This window comes from Mya arenaria, chromosome 13 (genome assembly GCF_026914265.1).
Source record: "Mya arenaria isolate MELC-2E11 chromosome 13, ASM2691426v1".
Lineage (NCBI taxonomy): Eukaryota > Metazoa > Mollusca > Bivalvia > Myida > Myidae > Mya > Mya arenaria.
The window spans coordinates 49,582,289-49,600,745 of record NC_069134.1 but is presented as its reverse complement, the minus strand read 5'-3'; the positions used below and the strand labels follow the sequence as shown (position 1 = coordinate 49,600,745).

Below are 18,457 nucleotides of genomic sequence, written 5' to 3'. Positions count from 1 at the left end.
ATATAAGAAATTAATTGCGGGTTTGATGTCATGTTATCGGGGATATGAACGCAATTGGGCTGGCCTTAGGACTCCACACACTATTATTTTTTTTGTATACTAGACTCGCATGTATCGAAAATATGTATAGTTACTATGCAATATACAAGTTGACATATTTGGATTTAAAACGGATGTGTTGTTGTCAATGTACATTGTACATGACAGAAATAAACTGTTTGTTTATCTGTATGTCTGTTCATCAATAACAATCCGAATTTACATCGACTGCTATCGAAGTGGGGAACATTTCACATACAGTAGAATACAGAATTTCACTCGGACCATGTGATTTTTTTAGTTTAATTTTCTTAGGAATCAAATGACGCGTCCGTTTTAACTGAAGTGTAGGTGTTTCATTTTAAAAATATGTATGGTTGTCATAATCTGCATTCGCTCCGAAATACTTTAAATTTTGATCAAACATGTTATTTTTAAAATCGAAAATTGTAATGGTAGCGTGTAGCCTTTCACGCAACTGAACATTCGGAGTTCCTCAGTCATTTTATCGGAGTTTTCCAAACTCCGCGCAGTGTTACTTCCCTTGCAGTACAGTAATCACTGCCACCACAAGATTTTCATCCAAAATTGGATGAAAACTTTTAATGGCATTTTTTTTAATCATATATATTTATTCTTATATCCTTTCTTAAATAATTACTTTACGCCAGTTGATAGGCATAATATGTTTTATAAAAAAATAACAATTAAAAAAACATTCGGAAATGTTCGGTCTTTTTTCAAATTGAAAGTAGGATTTACAAATTACAATATCAACATGGATGTGTTGTTAGCTATTCAGACATGTATCGAACGTTTTGAACCAGGATTGCAAGCAAAACCAAAACAAATCGAATGTTGGCGGCATGTTCTTGCAGAGGAAGACAAAACATGTTGCTGGAATTTCTTTTAAAGGTGTTCCGTCCATTTTGTAAATTGCAATCACGTGCCGTTTTATCTATCATCACGTGATATTTGTGAAGGCAGTGATTACTGTACTGCAAGGGAAGTAACACTGCGCGGAGTTTGGGAGTTTTCGATAAAAATGGCCGAGCAGTTCCGAATGGCAACTGGAATCAATGGCGTGCGCTAGCATACTTACTTCCCCTAGATTAAAATAAGCCATTTTCGAATGTCACAAAGCTATGCAAACACACTGTTTCATAAGTGAGTTATTGATTGTGATTATTCTGTTTTCAAATATATTGATAACTTAATGCTTACTTTCTACGCAATAAACAAAATCACTTAACATAATTTCTTTGATGTTGAGTACGTAACAACGGTCACAGGAATCTCAATGTTGCCAATGTTGGATCGAAATGATGTTTTTATATTCATTTTGTGAGCACCTACTGACAGAAACAACGATGTATAACAAATTTTGGTCGAAAAATGCAATTGGTATGCTTGAATGACATTTTCATAATTGAAACATCTGGTTAACATCGCAAGGTTAAATGAAATATATCTTTAATTTACCTGCCGGGATCAACATTAACTTTTCAATCAGACAATCAGGCAAGTTCTGTTGAAATTGTCTGTCGTAACGTTTGTCAAAATAATTGGATGGCGCAGCCCACTAACATTTACCAGGTACATGTTCATTTATGTTATTATTGAAATATATAATACTTTTGTTTTTTCAGTGTGAATGAGAATAAGCGAATTTTTATAATGATATCTGTCATGTGCTTTCGGTCGGGATAGAAAAATCTGACCCGAGTGCACCTGCGTTGCCAGGTAACCAGGGTTTCCGATTTAATGGCTTTCCAGCATGCCTGTTGGTGTTTTTTTTTCATCCAGACCAGAGACACATGAGTCATGATTGATATTTTTGCTAGCAGACCTTAAATAACCTTTGAATGAAAAAATGACATAGAAAAACACATTTTGTACTGTCATTTTATTCACTGCATACATGAAGAAGTTCCTTCAATTTAACTTCTTTTTAGAGGTTATTTTGTTGTTTGGAGCCATATTTTTACCTACCTTTTGTCGTCTAGGGAACTTCTTTAGCCCGAAAAGGCTAGTAAATCCCTTTAAACTGCTTCGTCTGTAAGTTCTCCGCCTTCGGTAGGACTTAATATACTTCAGAAGTATCAAACCGTTTGTTTTTCCAAAGTTTATCAAGACCTGCCTTGAAGGCATTCACAGATGTGGTGTTCACTAATTCATGTGGCAAATTATTCCAAGTTGAAACTATACGATTGCTGAAAGAATTTTGACGTAATGATTTCCTTGCTTTAGGTTTAAATAATTTCAAATTGTGTCCTCTGGTACCACTATTGTCAGCAAAGGTGAAAAATGTTGTCATACTAATGTCATCAATATTGTGTACTATTCTAAACACTTGAATCATGTCGAATCTTTTCCTTCTAAAGTCTAAAGATGGGAGGTTTAATTTTCGTAGGCGATCGTTGTAAGTCAATCCCCTCAAATCCGGAATTAATTTAGTTGCGCTTCTCTGAGCGTTTTCAATCATCTGTTTACACTTCTTTGTTATTGGGAAATATATCAGGTTTCCATAATCCAGATGCGATCTGACCAGTGATTTGCATAAGGTGGTCAGGAATAGAGTATTGTCAATATGAGTAAACTTTCTTCTTATTAATCCAATAATCATGTTGGCTTTGTTCAAAGTATTACTGATGTGCTTTTCAAAACTCAAACTTTCAGTAAAATGTACTCCTAAATCATTCTCAGAGTCTTCCCTTTTAAGCTGTTGTATATTTCCATCTCTGTCAGTCATATGGTAGTCGGTGTCAACTCTTTTGCGACCAAAAGAAACTACTTTACACTTCTGCACATTAAATTTTAAAAGCCAGTCCTTACTCCATTGACACAGGTTATCTATATCTTCTTGAAGATGTTGTTGATCCACTCTCGAAGAAAGAGGAGTATAAATTTTGCAGTCATCAGCAAACATCTTACATATACTTCTTACTACATCAGGTAGATTGTTTACAAAGATTATAAATAAAATTGGTCCCAGGACAGATCCTTGAGGTATTCCGGATATAACTGAATTCCAGTTTGATTTATGGCTATTCAATACAACACGTTGCAAGCGATCACTCAGGAAACTTTGAAGCCAAACTAGTATTTTTCCTGATATTCCATATGATTCCACCTTCTTCAGAAGTCTACGATGCGGTACACTATCGAACGCTTTACTAAAATCCAAATAAACTGTGTCAACCTGCAAATCTTTATCTGTCGCCTCTGTCCAATCTTCAAGTACCGACAGGAGCTGAAGAATAGTATTTCTGTTTTTCCTAAACCCAAACTGGCAGTCTGACAATAATCCATTTTCATTGAAATGGTCAACAATATTCTGTCTAATGATTCTTTCCAGCATTTTACAAATTACAGAAGTTAGAGATACTGGGCAATAGTTCCCAGGATTTGATCGATCTCCTTTCTTGAATATACAAGAAACATTTGCCAATTTCCAGTCTTGAGGTAAAAGACCACTCTCTATTGATTTTTGAAATATAGCACTCAATGGTTTGTACAGTTCCTCTGAGCACTGCTTCAGGAAAAAGGGGTGACAATCATCAGGACCACACGCCTTTGAAGTATTTAAACTTTTCAAATGTTTTAAAACTACTTCTGGTTGTATAACAATATCAGATATTGAGTTTTGTTGGTCAACTATGTTATCAAATGGTGGAATGTTAGAATTATCTTCTCTTGTAAAGACTGATGCGAAGAAGTCATTCAAAACATTTGCCTTTCCTTTATTCTCATTTTTGTTAAGTTAATGTTTGTTGAAATCATCTATTGAATTATCATAATCATGCTTACATTAAGTGTATAATTATAGAAATAAAAAGTACTGCGTCACAGCGTGTGACTCATCTGGCATAGGGGGTGCCAGATGGAATTTTACAGCATAGCTGAATTCACCAGAAATGCCTATCTGGTGTGTTAGAATCCATTTTCTTGGTTCAGTGTCAAATATATATATACAATGACGTATAAACCTGTTGTTAAGTAAGAGCCAAGTCCATATGGTGAAATAAAGAGTAAGAGTCAGGTTCGGTGATGGAGAATTTTTATTCACATCAGAATGTGCAGAAGAACAGTGAATCCTGAATAGAAACAGGCGATAAGTTGTCTTAAGTATACAATATATATTTTGTCTTATTAAAATAAACATACATGTCAGACACTTCTTTCTTTAATTACACATGTATTTATACATTTCTAATTATATATGGCAAGTTACTCATTTGGTGTCTAGTGGCCAACATATATGTACAATAAAACAGATACCAATCATATTGGTCAAAATACACAGTAAAAAAGATACAAAGAAATCACAGTAATATACAAACATGTATACGTCTACACCAAAAAACAACAACAAGAACATTGACATTCAAACCTGACAATTATGGATTGGACTCTTCAACTCTTTAACACAACATCTCACTGTTTTCTGTAGAAAACTTTATTACTGGCAGTATCATGGTATCAAAATGGAGGATTTTTAGAAAAACAAGATCTTTTTCAATTAAGCCAAATAATTATGGATTGGATTCATTAACATTTTAACACAGCTTATACAAAACTGTGGTACTGGCAAGTCACATGGTCTCAAAATGGAAGATTTTTTGGAAAAGCAGTGGTGGGAAACATTTCATACCTGATTGGTTGTTGCAATATGATCAAAGGGAACCATTTTAAAATGAGAACCTGGGCATGAAGCAGTTTACCTTATGGTCGAGTCAATCTTATTGGTCTAAGGTAGATAATGAATACTTTAATTACAAAAGTTAATGGTAAGTGTACATGTTACTTATATTAAAAAAGGACCTTGTTTCATACTAGTATATGAAACCTAGGGTTTGATTGGCTGTTACATATGGCAATAGTTGTTCTCCCAAATTTCCGTAGTATGTTTCTTTCCCTTAACTTTGTTAATCATTTTTAGCGATTTTAAAAGAAGATTCAAGTCAATATTCTTATTATTTTTTAAAATTTGTTTTTATTATAAAACTTTCAGCTGTTAGGAAGTATGTCAGTAGTGGATGCATGGCTGATCCCCACTCCCGGAAGAGAGACGAGGTTGTGGCGGTTCTCTAGCACTGCAGTCTTTGCATTTGTCACGGGATGTAGTAAACTTGTCGTAGGTAGGTGAAAGTACATATCGATCACTAGAACAGGATTTTCAAACTAAAATTATTGTTTTTAAAATAAAAAAAAATCATAGAATTCCAAACTCAAACCCAAAAATGTGAAAAAATATTGATTTTTTTTCCATATACATGTATATGCGCTTTGTACTGACTGTATGTGAATATATATATAGACAGAACAAAGTTCATCTTTATGGGGGAAAAAAAATCACATTTTTAGTTTAAATTAAAAAAAAAAAATCATTTCAGTTTGAAAAATCCGGTGCCAGTAAAATCGATGGCCTCACTTCAGATGCAATAAAATCCTAACTCTTCAGTAGCAATGTTAAGAATTTTCTTGGTAATTTTATCACAATTTTTTTTATTATTATTTAAATATATGAACATATCATTAACTATATCATGTTTAAAAGTAAACGACAATTTCGTTAATCTTGTTGTTAACTTTTACAAATTTCTGAATAATCGACCCATTGTATTATTTTTTATACTTTAAACAAATCTTTCAAATTTGTCGGCAGATTGCTTGATGATTTCTGAAATATTTCAGGGTACTTAAACAAACCAAAGCTGTATAACAAAGACCAGTTTCTGAAGCACGTCGAGAGACATGACAAAGCAAGACCACTGATCACAGTGGCGAACCACTACAGTATGGTCGACGACTTTCTCATAGGATGTATGTAGCATCTGATTTATTTTAGTATCTTAGTCATTGAAATTAGTCTTTTGGATGAACAAGCCCAAATTCATATACTATTGCTTAGCTTTACATTTTTGAACAAGCCCTGCTGTATAAAACCCAGAATTTTAGCAAGCCCGAAAGCATTTTATCAGTGCAGAGCTTGCATGCTTCTGCTAATTTCAACCAATGGTGTCTCACTCAACTAGTCTACTAGACAGACAGGGATTCAATTTTTGTGGTGCATCATGAGTCCTATACTCATTGTTTTTCCTGAGTACCCATTAAAGCTGCACTCTCATAGATCGCTTTGACAACTGTTTTTATTTTTGTCTTGGAATGAGCCATTTTTTTGCATAAATGTCTTAAAACCAGTTATATAAGTCTGATGACAAAAGATCAGATCACAGTTTATCATATTTACGTTTAAAAATTGATGTTATGGCTAAAAGCATCACTTACCCCTTAAAAAAATAAAAGTTTGGCAGTTTACTAAACAAATGAGATCTGTTCTTTTGTGAATTATCTTATCTATGGTCTGAATTGAAGGCATTGATGTGTAAATCAAATGATTCTGAGACAATTTCTGTGAAAGTGCAGCTTTGACATGGGTATTTGCAAAATGAATATTTTTAGAATAATCTGTGCACAAAAAATGCCTTGGACACTCAGTCAAATCTATGAAGGCACAAGGGTGCCTATGCCTGTCTCCAGTAGGGCAGAAGGGGCCATTGAACATTGGCCCTTACAAGTGTCCCATTTAGGCTCATTCAATGCAAATAAAAAATGGCCTATTGACCTGGCAATTGCCCTTTTCAGTCCTGGCTGGAGCAACAACATTAATGTTGAAGACGCTTCTGATATTTTATGTTCAAAATACTTGTATAAGATATCAAAACTAACACCAATACAATTTTCGGGGCTCTCTTGTTGTGTTTTAGCAATATAAAACAAAATAATGAGTTTTCAAGACTTGCAAAAAAGTTTGAGAGAGTCATTGAACCATGATAACCTTTGGGGCCTAAAATTGAGGGGTGGCGAAAACGTGACAACTGACTGCATGACCTTGACTCTCAAACTTATGCTCATTTTGCCAGATACCACCAAGGGCATCTCCTGAAGAAAAAGCAATACTATATTATCCTATTAAATCAATTGTATTTTAAGATAGAAGAATATTAACCTCTACATTTACTTGACTTTCAGACATGTGTTCATGGCGACGGATGTTGCAGGCTCCGTTGAGGCGTTGGATTCCAGGGGCTAAAGATGTCTGTTGTAAAACATACGTGTCTTCGCTGTTCTTTCAGCTGGGGAGGGTGATACCGATTGTTAGAGGTATGGTATTAAAGTTTTTGTATTTTAAAAAGAAAAATTGTTGGAGTATTGTCATAGACTTTGTGTCATCTGCATTATTAGTGTTGTTGCACAAAAAACATTGACCTTGGTCATTACTCAAAAACTATTCAAGATGTTTTAATGAAAGGTGGTACACATGTTTTCAAGCCCAGTACAAACATCTATAATGAGGCCCATTACTTCTTATTCAATAAAAGTTGAGTTATCTGCCTTGTTTTACTGAAAAGAAAAGTGGTATTTCCTTTGTTCTTGATTGATCTTATTTTGTTTTCGACATTTTATTTTTTCTTGGCATTTTGTTGGGTCAACTACTTTAAGAATCAGCTTTACTACTCCGACTGGCAAAGGCATCTAATTTAAGTATTTGGGCGAGTTGGCATTATCACTTAATACTCCAATACCTTTCATTCAATTCACTTCATACATCACACAGTTGTTTTGGTTTAGGACCATCACACAATTAGGTAACATAACTCCATATCATTTTAAATACAAATTTTGGCCTCTGATTGACTTCGGAACATAGGCTAAAGTTTAAGGGCAAATTCTGTCATGTAAAAGGTAGAAACTTGCATTATTTTTCAATAAACCACTAAGAAGCATGAAATCAATTATTATAAACTATAAATCGTTGAATGTTTGTTTCAGGTGACGGTGTGTACCAGAAGGGAATGGATTTCTGTACTGATATAATGAATGCAAATGGCTGGGTCCACGTATATCCGGAAGGCAAGGTCAACACTGAACAAGAGTATATACGCTTTAAATGGGGTAAGTTTTCGAATAATTTTTAACCAGGTTTTCACCATGAAGTGAAACCTGGTTATAAAGTGATGTTTTTAAAAAGAATTTGTTAATGGACATTGAAAATATGTGATATATGTGTGTATATGTAGTTAATGAGCCAGTCAATTGTAACCACGGCTCCCCCTGATTTGGGGGAAAATCGGGGACTCAAACTTTCGGTCCAGCCAATTTGGGGTAAAATCCCCGCCCTGTAGGGACAAACTGCTGGTAAATCCCCGCCAAATGCACTGGCACCCTGGGATACCAAAATAAGGCCCATTCCCCTCTTTTTTTGGAATGAAAGCAAAACCACCACAGTCACATGGCACTGCGGGGCCACCTCAAAATAAAAACAAGGCCCATTTCCACAACTTTCTCCCGTATACCCCCGGACCTGGGGGAGGCGGGGGGCATGATTCTCCAATTAAGACTTTTAAATGTACATGATATTGTCATAGCCTTGATGTCATTGTCCTTCTGCAAAAATTTTGGCCACATCTCAAGAACTACTTATAATTTATGATATTCAATTAAAACTTGGCTCACATGTTGCCAGAGACAGTAATATGCAAATATAGAACAGAAAACAACACTCATGACTTTTTTATTGTTGACTTGACTTGCTTCACTGTAAACTATAGGCGAGTGTTGGTGTTTGCCGGCTCCTCAGCACTCCTTTTAAACCTTCATTATTTTATGTGGGGTAGATAAAGAATAACGGTGAACACCACAAACAACATAAGGTCCATTGTTGACTAATTTTTGTTTAATCCATTGGTGATCTGGTTATCGCACTTGCATCTCATTGAGGCACTGGGTTCTATTCCCAGCCTGGGTGCATGTGAGTCTGGTCAGTGGTAAACAGATCAGACAAGTGGGTTCTCTCTGAGTAATCCGGTTTCCTTCACAACACAAGACCATTCTCTCATGCAACATTGTGCCAACAAGCATGACTTGGTATAATTTAGACTTATTTTCATCACAATTGTTGTGAATATATAATATTTAAACTAAGCCATTAGTCAATATACCTCAATGTACTTTGTGTTATGTACAAATTGAATTGATAACATAAATATAACATTCGGTAGTACAGACCACCCCTGATATAAAATATAAAAAATAAAGTCCTTTTTGTGCATAAAGCTGCATTTGACTGTTCTTTGTTAAGGTATAGGCCGACTTGTAGCAGAAAGCAAGGTCTGTCCAATTGTTTTACCCTACTGGCATTTGGGAATGGAAGTAGTTTGGCCGATGAAGATACCATACTACCCTCGAGCTGGCAAGGTAATGTTGTATTAACTATTCCAACAAGGTAACATTGCATTACATGTATCTAATCTGGCAAGGTAGAGGTGTATTAACTACTCTGGCAAGGTAGCATTGTGTTAAATATATTGGCAAGGTAGCATTGTATTACCTATTCAGTCAAGGTAGCAGTGTATTAGCTATTCTTGCAAGGCAGTATTGTGTTAACTATTCCGGCAAGGTAGCCTTGTATTAACTATTCCGGCAAGGAAGCATTGTATTAACTATTCTGGCAAAGTAGAGTTGTATTAACTGTTTAAACCCTCTTTGCTTATAAAAGTTTATTGAAGGGAATTGTACACTTTTTGTTTGAAACATTGAAATAACAATTTACAGTGTGTGTATACCACGTGATAAATTGCGTCATAAATGCTACGTCGGAAGGCAATATTTTGATTTGAAAAAGGCGTTAAACAAAGATAAATTCACTATTTCTTCACCATTTAAAATGAAACAAAGCGCAGTCTACGCCGCTTACGGAGCCCTGCCTTCAGCCTTTTACCAGAGTTTGATTGCGAGTTTAATTTCTTTAAACACTTCGACAAACCTTTTCACAATACGGCCGTCTGACGGAGCACTGTCAAAACATGATTTTTGAAAAAGGTTTGTCGAAGTGTTTGATGAAAATAATGACTTTATCAAATGTCGGTAATAAAACAAATGCGAGGCCCTTTAAGCGGCATAGACTGCCCTTTGTTTCATTTAAAATGGTGGTGTAAAAGAAAAGTTATCTTTGATATAAGTGTTTATTTAAGCTAAATGCTGCCTTCCGACATAGCATATATGACGTAATTTATCACATGGTATACACACACTGATTTAAGTTCGCACTAAACAATTTGAGTTCACACTGATAAATCTCTTTAAACAACTTGAAAGTATAGAAAAAACATTAATACTGTCATTTTACAAAGCGTCATGAGCATATTATATTTTAAGCTTCAATTTCATTTTCAGTGGTAAAAACTGATGAAATTATGTTTATGTGGTAAAATATGTGTTCTTTTTTTTTACGGACACAGAAACTAACAGTGCTTATTGGCGAACCACTGGACTTTACTGACGATCTGAATACTCTGAGAAACGAAAACAAAACACAGGTGAGTATTGGTGTTGAATGTATAAAGTTAAATGATAAATATTCAATGCCATTTTCAATAATACAACATAGCTTTTTATTAGTTTGTCTATGTTAGGACGAAAAATATGCGAAACTGTCATAGCTTGGTTGTCATTGTCATGCACCGATATGCAAAAAATATTTCACATACTGTAGGACAAAGGTTTTGTTTTATATTTATAATTCAATATCTTAAAAAAATGTTGATTATTAATGCATCCGTTTTTGTCGAGACTGTCTGCGTCGATGGCAGTTCCGTGTATGTGCATGTATTCACCTTGACCGTATTTTGTCTGGGCTGTATCTTGACCATGTAAGATAGGATTTTATAAAAACAAATTGTGTTGAAGTTGCAAGTTTCAGGTATTGTTCAGCTTCATGTTATTCAGTGTTGCAATTGCATGGAAGCGCATTATGTCTGTGTCAAAGGTTCTTTTAACTGGCTCAAAATGTCACCATTTTGCGTCTAGTTTAAAGAAAAAAGTCAAAGCTTGTTAAACCAAATGTGTCTAGACTGCAATGCACTAAAGCAGATATACTTATAAAATAAAATTTAACTCAAATCTGAGATTTATATTTCTGACAATTTTTCTGAAATCTCCTTTTCACTCAAATAAATACAATAAATAAGAATTTAAATAATATTTTTTTGAAACTTTGTATTTCTGACAAGACCCCTGAAATCTCCTCATCACTAGAATTAAATGTACAGCTTTAATAAACTTTATTTCTTTCTTGCAGGAGGAAATTAGAAAACACATCACAGACAAAATACAAGACTCTTTATTTAAATTACGGACAAAAACGGAAGAACTCCATGAGACTAAAGTCTGAAACGTGATCGAAGGTGTCTGTGTCGTGCTTCAAGAAAAAATAGTTTTCTCCTAATTTATTGAAAACATCTCTGTGTTAAGTTTGATTGTTATGTTTTAATTACCCGGTCAAAAAAAGAGTTTTATCCTAATTTAATGAAAACATCTCTGTGTTAAGTTTGATTGACATGTTTTTATCAAATTTAATCAAATGATTAAAAACATTCATGTCTATGTTTATGTAAAAAAGTCATTAGACACAGATATAACTATGCTTTATCTTCAAAGAATTGCTCAGGATTCTTTTCGAAAAGAAATGCATTTGTGTTGTGATTGTGTCCAGCAGGCGTGAAAAAATATTTTTAATCTTTGTTGGCTGCTTTATATTAAAAACGCTGGATCAGGATTTAGTATTTTATGTTTATTCTCAGTATTACTATGGTTTAAAATCTAGTATGATTTTGAACCATTGTTGGTTTGTACAAAATTGTTCACAGAAATTTAGATACATTATAATTATAAATTATTCACCATGTTTTGTGATTATTTTTCTGAAAACAAAAGACTACAATGTACATGTACTTCAATTTCCACCCACTATAGGTCATTTTAAAGCTGCACTCTCACAGATTGAACATTTTGACATTTTTTTTTGTCTTGGAACGAGCCAATTTATGCAAAAATGCATGGAAACCAGTGATATAAGACTGCTGGCAAAACGTGAATCGCAGAATTTCATACTTAAGTTCAAAACTTTATGCTTTGTGTTTTTTTCTTAAACCATTAATAACCCATTTAGCCATAAAACATTAATTTTCGAATGGAAATAAGAAAATCTGTGATCTGATCTTTTGTCAGCAGTCTTATATCACTGGTTTGCAGATTTTTACGCAAATATTGGCTCATTCAAAGACAAAAAGAGTTGTCCAAACGGTAAATCTGTGAGAGTGCAGCTTTAAATGCATGGTAACACAAAGTCATAATTTTTTGGTACCATTGAAAAGCCAAACATTTTGTGAGTGTAAGATACTTGAAAAAAACAAAAAGGAATCATAGCTTTTTTGCAATGAAAAATTGAATGAAAAAAATATTCAGATTTATTTCCATTTGAGATATATAACACAGGAAAGCACCATCAAATTGATTTTATATTAAGCATCAGTTGTCAATTTTAAGAACATACCAGCCAGACAGAAAAAGGAAAAAAAAAAATTTGCAACAAGACATCAAATATCTTGTACTTAATTGAACCTTTGGGATAAAGCCAGCATGAATGAGGAAGAGCAATCCAGCCTTGTTAAGCATAAAGTCAATGCTAGACAATTGCATGTTAATGAACAACTGATCTTGAATTTTACTCTTTTTGATGGTTTATGATGTACTTCTTGAAGTGACACTCTTATTCAAAATCAAAACATACACATGAATAACAAACATAAAGTTTGAGTGATAAAGCTTTAACTACTTACTAAATAATGCATTTATGGAAAATATTAATAACTGGTATATAACAAGATTGTAACTGTGTATTTAATAGCTAAAAACCCAAAAATATTAAATAATTGGTGAATGCTCAAAGATTACTGTGATCAACTGTTGTCTCATAAGATAGAAATACTGTGTTTTATGCACGTTTCTTTCAAATTAAACGCGGTATCCTTTATAAGAACCATTGTTTTCGATATTTTTTTATCCTTTTTGGAATATTAAAACAATAGTAGTAATTGTGGTAAATCTTATATGGGAGTATAAGAGTGCATCTTTAAGCTGTTCAGTTATCCGCCTCCAAACATAGTTTCTTAGCTGTATTTAGATTTTTTTAAAAATGCTGCTTTTATTTTTAAGAAGACCCAACACCTACCAGCAGATAACGTTAAACATGAAATTTATTTGTTATGGCCTTTTCATTCCTAAAAACCTTTATCAGCAATGGATGTTTTTTGTGAGTTTTTACATATTTGTAATCTGCAAACAAAACCCTCTCATTTGATATATCATACCAGTATTATATTCGGGCACCAGGCTATAAATTTTAACATTAGACTACTTGTGCATTTATGTGTACCTGTTGACTAATTTTTGTGCATTACATCATCATGGTATATCTGTGTGACTAATTTTTGTGCATACCGTCATTCAGGTATATCTGTGTGACTACTTTTTGTGCCCTATTTCAGCCAGGTTTACCTGTTGACTACTTTTTGTGCATGGCATCATCCAGGATTACCTGTGGACTACTTTTTGTGCATGGCACCATCCAGGTTTACCTGTTGACTACTTTTTGTGCACTATGCCATTCAGGTTTACCTGTTGACTACTTTTTGTGCATGGCACCATCCAGGTATAGGTGTGTGACTACTTTTTTGCACTATGCCATCCATGTATACCTGTGTGACTACATTTGTGCACTATGCCATCCAGGTATACCTGTTGACTACTTTTTGTGCACTATATCATCCAGGTATTTGTACTGTGTACATGCTTAGATTGACATTAGATGACAAAATGAGGTTAATGCTGGAGTTTCAAAGTTACTAAATGTATCTTTGTATTGAACTGGTGATTTCCCATGTAAAGTGTAGCTTCAAGTACATATATATGTCATGTTTCGCAACCTCTATACTCCTTTCAACAATCCATCATTTTAGCAGCTTTTTAGTGCAAAACTGCTAACATTAACAATACGAATTATTATTTAACAATGTGAATCTCAATGTTTTTGACGAAATATAGGTTTTGAGCATGCTAATTTATGCATTGCTTAATGTTTTTCTTGCAATGCATTGGTCTTATGTTTTTGATCAAGTAAAATACATTTATCATTACTTATGACATTGTTATACTGCTTTGGCATCTATTCTGATTTTATTTTGGTTCCAGTGGAGATTGTGTGTTGGTAATCGCTCATAGCGTATCTGAGCTGAAGTGACCTGGTTGGTTATTTAACCCTTAGGCTGCTGATGGCGATTTTAAAGGCTTTGCAAACAGCTTGGAACCAGACCAGACGCCGAGTAACTCGGCGTCTGGTCAGGTTCCAAGCTGTTTGCCACTCAGTCAATATATCCCCAAAGTTTTAAGTAAATTGAAAGAAATTTAGAATAAACCAGATGACATTTTTGAGCAGACGACAATTTACCCAGCATGCAAAGGGTTAATTTACCCAAGATAGTATGCTCATATGTGCTATCTAGTCTTTATACATGTACAGATAGTGTGTAAAACTTCGTTGAAACACATGCCAGCCTACCATCGGTGATTATATGTGTTTCCTGTCAAATGACTTGCATTTAAAGGGATTGAGCTGTACATAAATTATTTTTATCTAAGTTGTTTCAGGTTTTGTATTACACAATAACAGTGCTTTTTTCTAGTAGCGGGTCTGGGCTATATCTTTGAGCCTCAATGCATAAGCATTTAGCATCATTTGACTATTATGTGGATACACTTTGCTGTTGTTGAACAACATGTTTTAACTTTGGTGAAATTTGCCTTGTACTGCATGTAATGATCAGAGTAAATAAACAATGAAAAATATTAATGTGGCTTTACACGTTTTATAGTTTTATTAATATGTGAATGAAGAAACACACATCTGATGGCAGCTGTCTCCATTCAACGGATTTGTGTTTCATTCAGTGCCCCAAATTTCTACTACAAACGTGTTCAGGGCAGTTTAAAATCCCCCTTCATAACATTATAAAAACATAATAAAAAACGTAACACATATTGACAGATGAGGGGTACAATTTAATCAAAGCAGCCGCGTTTGCCTAAGTTAAAGCAAGTTTCTTTTTATAACCTTTCAAATTCTGAAGGCGGGTATATTGGAGTCACCATCAGTAGTGCCCGGTGTATTTATCGGTATCTGCGAACGATTCCTCTTTGAGTTATTTGCCCTTGAATATGATTTTACATGTTATATTAGAGTTTGTGGAGAGACCTACTCCCACAGTTGAACAGGTATCATTCTTATACACATTACCACCAAGATAAGTAGTAGTTTTTCGTGACCCATTGCGATTGGGTTCAGAGTTGTGTGCCTTTTAATATGATTTTTAACCGCCTGGCTTTATTGGAGCTGGTGAAAAGAATTACCTACACAGTTTAATAGGTATCACTCTGTATCTTGATACACATTACCGCCATGATTGGCAGTAGTGTCTGGAAGATTTTTGTGACCAGAGGCCATTTCGTCGTAGAAAGGTGAGCCTTTGATTTTCACACTTATTCTTTATTGGAGTTTATGAATCGATCTTGCCCCACAGTTACTCTGCATTACTCAGATACTTAGTACACATTACACTGTGGTAGTTAGTAGTGCCTGGTATACATGTATGTTTTGTGACCTACGGACTTTTCGTCTTAGAGATGTATGCACTTCAATATGATTATAACACTTTTGGTTATTTTGGAGCGACCTTCTCCCATATAATTAGATATATCACTCCGATACTTTGTACACATTACCACAATGATGTGTAACGCGCGAAAGACCAACAAGGCCAACAGATCCCTTCAGAGAAGAGCATGCTGAATAGAAGAGACTAGCGTTTATTTCGAGACCCAAGGTACCCAGTCTAAAAGATATACGGTAATTCATATACTTGTTACATATTATCACCATATTAAGTCGTGTCTGGTATATATCTTAAGACCCATGGTTATTTCGTCTTAGAGCTCAGTGCCATTGAAAATGATTTTTACACTTTTGGCTGTATTTGAATATGCTCAGTGAAGTTCGCCAACATTTATAGAGATATCACTGAGATAACTTTAAAATAATATCTCCATAATGGGAAGAAATGCCTAGTATATATTCCGTGAGCCACAGCCTACTCCTCACAAAGTTACGTAAATTTGAAGCTGATCTTAATTGGTGAATCAATCCGAAACATGCCTGTGTCGTACTGCGTGCTATTCGGCACTCCTCGGACATTTCCCATCGCAAACAACCTCGGATGTATACAGACCCTTTACGATGTCAGAATTTTTAACATTTAACTACACTTTAAGTAGATTGCGTAGTAATTTTAATTTAGCATTTACACTTAATGGCTTTAGTCTTCGGAATCTTAATTTTTATTATTATTATTATTATTATTATTATTATTATTATTATTATCATCATCATTATTTTTATTATTATTATTATTATTGTTATTATTATTATACAATAAAACGCTTTACCGGCAATCAGTTTAAACATAGATATGCAATATACACGTTAAAACACTACACTTAATTAATACTATTTTTTTTAAAAATGCGAACTAATTCCACTGATTTACCGGCATACATCCGAAGTTGTTTTCGCCGGATTGAAAATGGCCGAGGAGTTCCGAATGACTGCGCGTGGGTAAGCATTGGCCGCATTTACACCCGCATTTACACAAGAACCGTGTTTAAGGACATTGTATTCAGGTTAATGGCACAACTAGTGATAATGAGGAGTTTTATTAAAAGACATATACTGCTTCATTAAAATTCACTATTAAAATTCACCATAGTATCTCCATGATAACAATTCAACCACGACAATTTTATACCAGTATTATAGAATTGCTTGACATTTGTTAGCGTACCTTGTATTTCATTTAACAGTTGTTTGAAACGGATAATCACAAGGACTAAACCTCGTTGACTTTTGTTCTAATGGCGCACAATATAGATTGATGCATTTTTCCCCCAATTTAATGAATTATCATGTTTTACTCTTTAGTCTTTTATGATCTTTAAAAAGGCACATGATTTAGGTACACATAATATAATTACCGTTATGAATTTTATCTTTAAAAAAAAGAAGCTACATGGCCACAGATTCTGCAGTAAAAATAGCGCGAAATTAATCGCTAACATAGTTTTATAGTACCTTTAAGTCATATGCATTCTTATCATTAAGTTGTGCATAAACCTTTATAATACGCGTTTAAATGCATTTAGCAGTACCACTTTAAATTTGGCTTCACATTTATCTAATGTGGAGAACGTTGACTTTATAGATTGTTATCGAACTCGAAATCAGTTTCAATACGCCAAAAGAAATGAGTATTATTTCCTCTTTTTTCTCGTTAAACTACATTCCAACGGAATAAAACAATTAAAGAACTGGGATTGTTCGGGAAGCTTGCGTAATTTAATATAAACAAAAACGTGTATAACATGTTTATAAATTGGTACAAATGACGTCCATTGCCATTTTCAATTATGACAGAATGTTGTGATTTATCAAGTGCTACATAAAGGGTTTGGGCAACAATGGCACTAATATTTATAAAATTGCACTATCACGTAAAGTTTATTAAAGTATTGGTTATAACAGTATATTTAAATCTCAAATAGATGTCACAGTTAGTGCACGGGCAACTACAGGACTTCATGTCAACTATACACGAGCGATTCATCGAAAGTGTATACTCTCTATCACGAGAATAGTGGGTAACGTAACTGTATTGTATCCTGTTGCCAAGGCCAACGTTTAATAACTAAGGTGCGGTATAATTGAATATCAATGTTATTTATCTGCATGTCAGTAACAAAATAATTTGCTACGCCTACTTGTTATCGCTCCGATATGGGGTTTATATATAAACGAACTAAAGGAAAGGAGTCCCAAACATGTTCAAGTTTTCTTATACAATTTCGAACCAATACGTTTCGCTAGCAGTTTAAATTTAGGATGGATTGTACAATTGACTTTGTTCTGGTTGGGGCAGGTAATCCAGACAAGTCTTTTACATAGTGGTATGTAACCTTGTAAACACAGATTTTCGTTAGCTTTAAAGCGTGTCCTTGACTTTTAACTTTCTGTTGTCGCCTGAATTTAAATCGATTTTCAACCCAGTTCATAGATAATTTTCTAGGGAAATGGGTGTGTATTAGTGATATTAGTAGTAATTAAACTTTTCCAATCAATATTATTAATGTCAATTTTACATGCATTGGAGTTTAACTATTATATATACATAATTATTGATGCTGTACCGTATGATAAGTTTATGAAAGTGGAGACAGTTTACTGAAGAAGATGCAAGGGTATCTATTTAGCCTTCGGGGCTATAAAATTGCCCTTACAGACCAAGTAAGACCAAGTAAGTAAGTAAGTATGACATTCATGGAGTTACTATTAGCACATGATGTACGGTCGTAGTGAACGTGTTATGAATAATGAGCATGGATTTGCCTTATTATTCTCGTTATGTATTTT

The 18,457-nt window shown here is 34.1% G+C and overlaps 1 protein-coding gene across 2 annotated transcripts; it reads left to right on the top strand.

Annotated features, from left to right (window-relative positions):
- Window positions 1-571: 571 nt before the first annotated feature.
- LOC128214715 (tafazzin-like) lies at window positions 572-14,791 on the top strand. 2 transcript variants are annotated; one of them, XM_052921337.1, is made up of 9 exons: window positions 1,169-1,207; window positions 1,529-1,635; window positions 5,054-5,180; window positions 5,737-5,865; window positions 7,075-7,206; window positions 7,876-7,998; window positions 9,185-9,300; window positions 10,344-10,421; window positions 11,183-14,791. In XM_052921337.1, the coding sequence occupies exons 2-9, from the start codon at window positions 1,609-1,611 to the stop codon at window positions 11,273-11,275; spliced, it is 825 nt and encodes a 274-aa protein (XP_052777297.1). In that variant the 5' UTR covers window positions 1,169-1,207; window positions 1,529-1,608; the 3' UTR covers window positions 11,276-14,791. The 2 variants fall into 2 exon arrangements, with proteins under 2 accessions (XP_052777298.1, XP_052777297.1); XM_052921338.1 differs by lacking the exon at window positions 1,529-1,635 and having other exon boundaries at window positions 572-1,206.
- The last annotated feature ends 3,666 nt before the right edge of the window (window positions 14,792-18,457 follow it).